General features: G+C 38.7%; 1 protein-coding gene across 1 annotated transcript; it reads left to right on the forward strand.

Moving 5' to 3' along the window:
- Nucleotides 1-169: 169 nt before the first annotated feature.
- On the forward strand, nucleotides 170-8668 carry LOC131984654 (sodium-dependent neutral amino acid transporter B(0)AT1-like). Its single transcript, XM_059349556.1, has 12 exons — nucleotides 170-368; nucleotides 3169-3309; nucleotides 3427-3564; nucleotides 3655-3836; nucleotides 3918-4028; nucleotides 4116-4228; nucleotides 4863-4991; nucleotides 5874-6030; nucleotides 6114-6318; nucleotides 7144-7303; nucleotides 7798-7960; nucleotides 8084-8668. Exons 1-12 carry the CDS (start codon nucleotides 170-172, stop codon nucleotides 8222-8224), a joined length of 1839 nt encoding a protein of 612 aa, XP_059205539.1. The 3' UTR covers nucleotides 8225-8668.
- The last annotated feature ends 2333 nt before the right edge of the window (nucleotides 8669-11001 follow it).

Genomic DNA, 11001 nt, shown 5'->3' on the forward strand with positions numbered 1-11001 from the left:
TATAAATGGTTATATAAAAACAGGAAAGAGGAGTGTTCATTGACTAATCTACCTACTTTCCCATGTGAGGTAAAAAAATATTATGAACTTCATTTAACACAGCAGAACATACACTAAACTGTCCCTTATAGGAACAACAGTTTAACATCTTTTCTTCAGTCGGATTGCCATGAGACTGCTAATTCCTAACCCAGGGCTGGATGACCGGATCCCATCCTATGGGGAGATTGAAAAGAAGGACAAGGAGGATGCCGGGGACAGGCCCAAGTGGGACAACAAAGCTCAGTACATCCTAACCTGTGTGGGCTATTGCATTGGGATTGGCCAAGTGTGGCGATTTCCTTACTTGTGTCAAAGTCATGGCGGAGGTAAGCTCAGATAAAAATGGGAACATTTTAAAATAGTATTTTTTTATCTTTAAAGTATGATTCTCTTGTGACTTGTGCAGAATTCAACCTGGTCTCACAGAAATCCGTGAAATAGCCACGGATTTGCTTAACTCAAAATCCGTGGAATAGCCACGGAATCACTCCAAATTTCCGTGAAACTGACACGGATTTCGCTATAATGCAAGTTAATGACTTGAAGTTGGTTTGTGTCCAAGTCACGTGACTTTCAAGGTTCCGGCGGTCAGAAAAAAAAACATGGCGGACGGTTCTCTCATTTTTAGTGAAAAAAATCAATATTTTGACTTTGTTTCTGCATAAAAATGGATTTTGGTTACATTTCTAATGAGAAATATATGTTTTATTTTCTAAATATTCACTCAGTGAATGTACATAATCACTTTGTGGCAAAGATCTCGCCAGAAAATGACGATCCACTGTGTTTTATTTTGAAATCCGTTTTATTTTGTAATCTACCGGATGTGCTGTGCGATCCTACCGGATGTGGTGCGATCTCATTGAATCGAGCTTCACTGTAAATGCTCCGGACTCTGCTCTCCTGTTTTAGTTAAAATATCTTCATTAAACAAACATTGTTGTCTTTTTTTAGCATAGATAATATACATGCAGTATAATTATTTATTAGACCTTATTCTTGAAGCACTGCCTATTGTTTATCCGGCTGAATGATCAAGTCTTTTTGCTGTTGGGTACTAGCCTGGCTAACACCAGACCAAATCTCATTGGAGATTAGGTCTGGACACCTTCAATGCATTTCTCCGTAGAGGAGGTGTGGTTTACGATCCTCCGGAGCCGTTTATTGGACGCTTAGAATGTCTATCAAAGCGTCTGTAGGTAGCTCTTAGCCAATCAGATCAGTTATACCAGATGACGTAGTAGAGCAACAGAGATGGATGTTTGTTGTGTGTGTGTCTGTGAGAGAGTGTTGCTGCTGCTTTGCTTCTCCAGTTCTCGCTTTCTGCAAGATTATTTATTTTCACGCTTTATTCCCCCTCATGTCATTCAGCCACACACATCCACTGATTTTATGGGCAACAAACAAGCTGCTGCGGGTCTCTGGCGGCTCCGCTGTCCCCCGATTCGGAGCGAGATCACCGGCGGTGACCGGCGGTCTCACCGGCTCGGCGCAACGAGCCGCAGAAACCGCCCGTGCGGCGCTAATAGCCCCGCTACCGGTGATCTCACTCCGAGCCGGGGGACAGCGGAGCTGCCGAGAGACCTTTCGCCTTTCAACTTTCGCTCTAAACTATTTAGAACACCATCTACAGCTAAAGAGAGTTTCGCGTCTGCAGCAGCCATGTTGGATCCGGAAAGCTTCCAAGTGCCGAGTAGTACGCGTCATCGTCTCACCGTCCCTCCCCGCTCTGTGATTGGATCCCTAAAACAGGGCTAGCAAAATCGCTTAGTTTCCAGACTGGCTGGAGGTTCGAAATCAAATTCGAGCGCGCAAGGCAGTCTGGGTATACCCAGGCTAGTTGGGTACAGTAATATTCCCTGTCAAGACACTCTTGATGGTGCAACAGCAAAAAATCCTTAAAATTTGAGGGGATATAGTCTTTGCCTTGTCACCTGTGAGTCGGTACAGAGTGCCCAGTTCCTCAAGATACATGAAGCTCTCCATCTTCTCAACATGCATGTTGAAGAGATAAAGATTTCCCATTTATATAGAATGATGTCGTTCTTTCCCTGCTTTTTTCCAAAGTCCACTAATAGCTGACTTCAATAACTTCATAGGACAAAAATCATGGCAACACTAAGAATGTACCAGCCTGGAAACAGCTTGTATTTTTCTTGTGTGTTCAGTGTGTTGAGCTATCAAGGCCTCCATACATATTCATTTATTTTCTAATTCTAAGTTTGAACAAGCTCTCTTGTATTTTGTGTATGTGTGTTTCAAGAGTAACATGTGCGGTCGGCTTTATCCTCTCTATCATGTTTGCCCTGCAGTCAGGGTTTTATTGGGTAACTCTCTTTGACAACTTTGCTGGAACTATTCCACCTCTGGTCAATGGACTGGTTGAGATGATAATAATAATACTAATAATGTATAATGTACCTATTTATTGTAGGCCTGTGTTTTGTAACCTCTGCGATCTGCCTTTTATGTGTGCCACTGCTATCTTGGCTAGGCCATGATAGCTACAATGGATGGATGGATGGATGGATGGATGGTTGATTGGTTGGTTGGTTGGTTGGATGGATGGAGTTGGTTGGTTGGTTGGTTGGTTGGTTGGTTGGTTGGATGGATGGATGGATGGATGGATGGATGGATGGATGGATGGATGGTTGGATGGATGGTTGGTTGGTTGGTTGGTTGGTTGGTTGGTTGGTTGGATGGATGGATGGATGGATGGATGGATGGATGGTTGGTTGGTTGGTTGGTTGGTTGGTTGGTTGGTTGGTTGGTTGGTTGGTTGGTTGGTTGGTTGGTTGGTTGGTTGGATGGATGGATGGATGGATATATCAGCTCTTTAGTCTTGTCTAGGTTGTTGTTGTCTTAACACCAGCAGTCAGGTGTAAGGCTATCTACTTTTTCCAGGTTGGCCTTTTCATCATTTTCTGTGATCAAGCCCACCATGTTGGAAAAGTGGCTCCACTCTCAACACCCGGGTTCTGCCCATCAAGAAGTCAAAGATCCATATGCACAGTGTTGTGTTTAATCCCAGCTCTTTGAGTTTTGTGATAAGTTTGGAGGAAACTATAGTCTGTTTCCTTCCTGTATTATACGCTGCTGCTTTATGAATGACCATTCATTTTTCAGGTGCCTTTTTGATTCCCTATCTCATCCTGCTGGTGCTGGAAGGGATACCGCTCCTGCTGTTGGAGTTTGCCATCGGCCAGCGTCTCAGGAAAGGCAGCGTCGGAGTGTGGAGATCCATCAGTCCTTATCTTACTGGTGTTGGTAAGTGAAATAGGCTCAAAAACTATTTGTCCAAGGCATAAAAAAGAATCCTTGGCAACAGTGGCTGTTACTGAATATTGGTTCCCTGATATAAATGAATGATTTTCTCTTACTAAGGTATAACCTCCTTGCTGGTGTCCTCACTGGTTGGACTGTACTACAACACTATAATAGCCTGGGCAATGTTGTATTTCTTCAATTCCTTTCAAGACCCACTGCCTTGGACGCAGTGTCCTCTCAATGACAATGGGACAGGTATTTGAAAAAACACACAGATATGCTCATTAAGCTCAAAATGTACTCATGATTAAAACAATTGCAGAGGACTATTTCTTGCCCCTATAGGGTTTGTATCAGAGTGCCAACGAAGTTCCACTGTGGATTATTTTTATTACCGAGTCACTCTGGATACTTCGACCTCTATAGCTGACTCAGGAGGAATCCATTGGCCCATGGTACTCTGTCAGCTAGCTGCCTGGTCGGTCATTTGTGTGTGTTGCATACAGGGGATCGACTCTTCAGGCAAGGTTTGTAAAACCTTCAGTAAAACAATATGCTTTCCTATCACTAAAATAATTAATTTCCCCCCATTTTTGTTATGATTTCAGGCAGTGTATGTTATATCTATCCTGCCTTACGTAGTGCTGACCGTCTTCCTGGTCCGAGGACTGACTCTTAAAGGTTCCCTGAGTGGCATAGAAATCCTCTTCACACCAGATGTATGTATATATATATATATATATTACATTTCATTTATTACACAAAAAAAGTTACATACTGTACGAACGTATGCTTCACTCTGGCAGCTTGATGAGTTAACAAAACCAACGACTTGGCTGGATGCAGCAGCGCAGGTCTTTTATGCACATGGCTTGGGATGGGGAAGCCTCGTCTCCTACTCAAGCTACAACCCTGTACAGTAAGAGACGTTTAAACCAGCTATTCTCAACCTTGGGGTCCTACCCCAGTTGGGGTCGCGAGATGATTTCTGGGGGTCGCCAAATCATTTTGGAAGTCAGCTCTGTCTCCACTGTGTTAAAGTGTTAAAGTGTTCATGTGTTAATGTGTTTTAGTCTTTTTGGTCATTTAATGTCTTTTTTTGGTCTTTTTGTGTCTCTTTTGATCATTTTGTGGTCAGTTTGTGTCTTTTTTGGTCATTTTGTGTCCTTTATGTTCATTTTGTTTCTTTTTTGGTCATTTTGTGTCCTTTATGTTCATTTTGTTTCTTTTTTGGTCATTTTGTGTCTTTTTTGATCATGTTGTGGTCAATTTGTGTCTTTTTTGGTCATTTTGTGTCTTTTTTTGATCATTTTTGTTTATTTTTTTGGTCATTTTGTTTCTTTTTTGTATGATCTGAACTGTGCGTGTGAGATTCTGTTCAGTGAGTGGGGGTCGCGGACAACATGCATGTTAAATTGGGGGTCGCGACTCAAAAAGGTTGAGAACTACTGGTTTAAACAACACGTTCAACTCTTATTTAGCTCACTATAAAGATAGGAGCCACTCTCCGGCATGTTGTGTTCTGTACCTTTTCCTTTTTTTCCATTCCTAAGCAACAACTGTATGCAAGATGCTCTGATCCTGGCAGTCATAACTGGCCTCACCTCAACCTATGCTGCAGCAACCACCTACTCCATCATTGGCTTCAGGGCCACAGAGAAATATGACAACTGTATCAGCAGGTGAGTAGTCACAGGATGGAGGTTTTATTGTTTTTGTAGTAGTCAGCCCAATGACCAGAAAAAAAAACGTCATTATTATACATAGAGATTTGTATTAAAACATTGTAAACATGTAAAAAAAAAAACATGTAAAAAGACTTAAAACTATATAGGACTGAATTTTGGACTCAGACCATTAAACAGTTTTTCCCCATTTCTGTGTTCAAGATTTTTTGTGTTTGTCTAAAATGAAGTCTCGATGATGCACTGCTGCTGATCATAACTCCTCCCCTAACACTGTATTAGTAACATTACCAATGGTGGCTAAAATTGAAAAATTTACTTATAACGTTTGCTGAGGCTAATGTTAGCTCGTGTCAGCTTTCATAGTGACGGAAGATTACAATGCATACAGTAAACTTCCACATACACACTAATTCTGAAAACCTAAAAATAAACCGTTATATTCTGCTTTACTTTGCACAATGAAGACACAGCTAAAATGTATTGGTAACGCTTTATATTAAGGTCCTTGTAATAACCATTAATTAACAAGTAATAAGTCCTTACAAGATGCTTATTAACATTATTGTGTGTTTATAAGCTTATATAAGTGTTAATAATGGCATTACAAACACCCATGACCCACCCATTATGTCTTTGCCATGCCTTTATTAATCTTATTTTGTTTGCTTATTGATATTAAAATATACTTTATTGCTCATCTATTATAAGTTAACTATAAGTTAACTATGCTTTTTGCAACTACCGGATCTAAAACGAGAACAATGCCTTATTACTTGTTAATTAATGGTTATTAAGGACCTTATTATAAAGCGTTACCAATATATTTATTATAATTCAAATGTATTTATTATAATCTGTGACATATTTTCTCCCCAGTAACATCGAGACATTATTAAATGCATTCGAGCTTCCTGAAGACAGCATCACTCCAGACAACTATGAGGCAGCCTTTAAACATCTCAACAGCTCCTCTCATGATATTGTTCTTGGATTGGACATCCAAACATGTAACATGCAGAAACTTCTCAGTGAGGTGAATATATTGATAATTTTTCATAATGAATTATCACATTCGCAAGTTGCAAGCTGCATTGTGACTAACTTGTGTTTGTACAGGGAGTGGAGGGAACAGGTCTGGCCTTCATTGTTTTCACAGAGGCCATCACCAAGATGCCTGGTTCTCCAGTTTGGTCTGCCCTCTTTTTCGTCATGCTTTCCTGCTTAGGAATCTCTAGTGTGTTTGGCTACATTGAGGGAGTGATAGTGCCACTGAAAGACCTGAATGTTTTCCCTAAAAAATGGCCCCAAGAAGCACTGACTGGTATTCTGTTTTTTTTATTTTCTGTTAGTTAAAATACATATTGGCTTTGCAATGCAAGATGTTCAGTGGGCCTGAGAGCTCAGCACACTGTCAATTAAGATAACACACGCAAATAGACAATACCAAGATAATTAAGAGACTTCAGTCATCTTGAAGAAGTGCTGCAAATAGATAAAACACAACCAGTGATATAAACGTGCTGCAGAAAGACACAGGAAAAAGGAAACTGTTTCCAGGGGACACTTAAAGTGAGGATTGGGTGGAATTGGGAAATCTTGATGAGATTTTTAATAAAAAAAAAAAAGAAGCACATTCCACTAGAGGCCAGTCTTTACTGGTGAGCCAGGAGAATGATTAGCAACATAGTTTTGGCGAGTTTTACTTTTTTATGTTGAGATTAAATTAAGTGTTTGTAATTATGCATTAACAACAATATGAAGCTAGTCTTGAATTCAGAAAATGTACAGTTGTATTTTTCTGTTTAATAAGGAAAATAGGTCTTATTAATATTGTATTTGAAGACAGGTCTGGCTGTTCAATACAAGGGTTAGGTTTAGAGCAGATATTTGCAATAACATCTGAATCCTGAATTTGCAATAGGTGTCAAATAAATGCCAAAAAACATAACTATATTTTTGTATATTTCTAACACCACTGATGGATAGTTGACTTCAATAACTTCATAGGGCAAAAATCATGGCAACACTAAGAATGTACCAGCCTGGAAACAGCTTGTATTTTTCTTGTGTGTTCAGTGTGTTGAGCTATCAAGGCCTCCATACATATTCATTTATTTTCTAATTATTTTGTGTATGTGTGTTTCAGGAGTAACATGTGCGGTCGGCTTTATCCTCTCTATCATGTTTGCCCTGCAGTCAGGGTTTTATTGGGTAACTCTCTTTGACAACTTTGCTGGAACTATTCCACCTCTGGTCAATGGACTGATTGAGATGATAGCTGTTGTTTACATCTATGGCATAGACAGGTATTGTATAAAGCAAATGCTTTGTTTAATGTGGTATTTTGTTGTATTGTACTGCCTTCTGCAAAATGAATAATGTACCTATTTATTGTAGGCCTGTGGATGGATGGATGGTTGGTTGGTTGGTTGGTTGGTTGGTTGGATGGTTGGTTGGATGGATGGATGGATGGATGGATGGATGGATGGATGGATGGATGGTTGGTTGGTTGGTTGGTTGGTTGGTTGGTTGGTTGGTTGGTTGGTTGGTTGGTTGGTTGGTTGGTTGGTTGGATGGATGGATGGATGGATGGATGGATGGATGGTGCGTTGGTTGGTTGGTTGGTTGGTTGGATGGATGAATGGATGGATGGATGGATGGATGGATGGATGGTTGGTTGGTTGGTTGGTTGGTTGGTTGGATGGATGGATGGATGGATGGATGGATGGATGGATGGATGGATGGATGGATGGATGGATGATGGATGGATGGTCTAATTAAAACCCTTTTGTTCTTGCAGGTTCAATGAGGACTTGGAGTTCATGGTGGGACATAAGCCAGGCATCTACTGGCAGGTTACATGGAGGTTCATCAGTCCGCTCATAGTTCTGGTTATCTTAGTTTTCTACTTGGTGACACAAGTTCAAGAAGAGCTCACCTACTTAGTCTGGGATCCCAACTCTGTAAGCATGCAACTTCTCTGATCAGCTAATATATCATTCTAATTATCCCTACTTTATGTTTTGTTTTTCTTTAAAGCAACCATTATATGTAATGCACAAATCATACTGTTTTGTGGTTTACAGGAGGAGTTCCCGTCTCTGGCATCAGTACCGTACCCTTCATGGATCTATGTGATCATCTTTCTTCTGGCCGGAATCTCCAGTTTGGCAGTGCCTGTGTATGCATTATGTAGACTGGTCTATGTTTACTGCATTAAAAACTAGTATCCGGAGAAAGGATAAGCCAATATATCTGTTTTAAGTTGCACATTTCAGAATACAACAAAATGCATGTTTTTCTTTGGCAGTTTGTTAGTATACATGTTCTTAACGCACAATGTTGATGTTTTTTTGTTTAAATTATTCATATTTCTGATCATGTTTTGTGAAAATTCAACTGGTGCTGTATCAAAAAACTGTACTTATTCATTGCACCACACTAGCCTGCTTTAGATTTCTAATTGTATTGGTCCTATCTGAAATTTAGAAGCAGGACAGCATACGGTTTACATAAATCTTTTATAATTTTACCCATTCATCTCTGTCTTTGAATTTTTTTTTTGCCTCTGTGAAAGTTGTCTAATGTGACTTGGAGTATGTTCAATCTCTTTCAGTTATGTTTATCACAATGTATAACGGGCAGAAGATGTAGAGCAGCAGTTGGCCAGAAGAGGGGGGAAGACCTCACACAGGGAGGAAGCGAGGTCAGCTGATGCAACAATGCATGGGACAGTCAGAGTCGTTGGCAATGTTAAATACCACTATCATTGATTGAAATGATAGATAATTTATTCAAGAAGTCATCACAATTCATCTATTTAAAATGATTGAATAAATTGCGCTGATTTCTTGAAATGGAGTTTTATTATAAAGTTTTAGTGATATATTATCCAGCCAAACTGAACTTTGTCACTTGCTTATTCAATGAACTTGATAAATAAATTGATTATTATCCTTTAATGATTAACAAATACAGTGGAAAGCAATTTAGCGCATAATAAACCTGTCAATGTTTAAAATATACTCCATACTCTACTTGACCTCTCAAATTGTGTAACTCATCAATAGTTCCATGAGTTAATTTCACTAATTCCACTGACATTAGAGGAGTTGAGAGAATCTACATGTTCAGTAACATATCACTATGAAATATATGAGAACAATTCAATCCAAGAGTGCCTTAAATCTGCATTCTTTCTAACGGCCAGCAGGGACCGATTTCATTGGTTGCAAACCCAGGTCAGATTGCATAGAAGTCTATGAGACCTTAATAACCAAGTTAGCTAGCTTGTAAATAGCTTAATTCTCTTCCAAATATGGTCACTTCTGGCTCCAAAAATCCAAGATGGCAGCAGCCAATAACCAAGACAGCGACAATTTGCCAAACTCACAGCTTCAAAAGAGAAGACTGCAAACCAATAGGTGACACTTTAACAGTTCAAGATTTTTGCTAATGGCACTGTACTCAGCTTGGCTACTAATGGGATATCAGCCGAGCAGGTCTATGAAACTAAATTACTCGGTGTTAGATTAGATAATTTACAGCCTTTTTCTTATCAGATTGAGTGCAGGGTTTCCTTGATGAGAAGGGCATTGCCATGTTAAGGAAGTGTTATGACAAACACACTTCTGCTGAGTCATTCAGTCAATAAACAAATAAAACTGCTAATTTTATTGTTCCTTCTGTGCTATGTGTGTTTGATGCATAAACAATGACCATGGCTAACTGTGGAGGCTAAATTAAAATGTAGTCTTCCGTTATTCTTGTTATTTGTAGCACAACACACTTCATTTGTGAAAAAAAATAGTATCTACCAATTGATTTTTTTGCACTGCTGGTGCCTAGTCCACAAACAAATTGTATCATGAAAACTGTTCTTTATGCAGCCTTTTCTGCTGGAATATGCTCCAAAGCACTATCAGATAGACATTTCGTTTTCCTAAAGCAAAAATGGCTAAATCTAACATAAATACTGTTTGTTTTTGCTGATTTTAATTGAATTCATTTTTTCAGATATATTTATTTGCTGCTGTGTATTTGGTAAAGATTGTTTTTGTCCCCGCTCTAGTTTTATATGTAGAGACATATTTTCCAATCCTTACATTTGACTTAGATTTTTATTTTTTTATTAAAAATAATAATAATAATAATAATAATAATAATAATAATAATGATAATAATAACAATAATAATAATAATAATAATAATAGATTTTATTATACTTTATGATTGAAACTGTTTGTCTTGTTATTATTATTTTTGTGTGATACATAGGACAACCTCTTTATAGAAGCTAATGGGGACCAAATAAAGAATAAAGAATCTATAACCGTGTGCTCCAAGTCCTATCACCCAAGCAGTCCCTCATTCACTTTGCTTTGAATTGAATGAAAATGTAACTATTGACTCCCTTCTATTGATTTGGGAATATGCAGCCTGTAAGCACAAAACTGAAACAATAAAGGTCTAAAACTGGAGTTCAACATAAGGAATCCTCAAGGTAGGGCCTCAAGATTAGATAATAAAGCAGGGGCCACCTTAGGGCCCTTATCAGCTTGTTTGGTAGAGTACTAAGCACTGAATCAAAACAAAGATGCAAACAGATAAGCAAAACTAGTTGACACAGCAAGGCTGGAATGTTTCTGGAATTCTACAGTGACAACACTTTAATTTAATGTTTAAATCTGTTGCACCAAGAGAACATTCCTCATCTGACTTCCTGGTTGAAAGGTCTTTATCCCTGTGATGCAAATCTCTTTGTTATTGTTTTTGTTCCATATTAGTTATCTATTGTGTTTTGGAAAATAAATATTAATGACATACTTCAGATTTGGGATGGTTATAAATGTTATTTACAGGTTTTTCAATGGTTTCTTAACTATTGTATTGATACACTCACCATGTAAGCTTTTGGACACAAAGGTTCTGATCAAATCAAAAGGTAATTGAATGAAATGAACCAATGGCTTCCTTCTTACTTGTGTCCACCTGGCTTAGACCA

Source organism: Centropristis striata, chromosome 14, assembly GCF_030273125.1.
Source record: "Centropristis striata isolate RG_2023a ecotype Rhode Island chromosome 14, C.striata_1.0, whole genome shotgun sequence".
Classification (NCBI taxonomy): Eukaryota; Metazoa; Chordata; class Actinopteri; order Perciformes; family Serranidae; genus Centropristis; species Centropristis striata.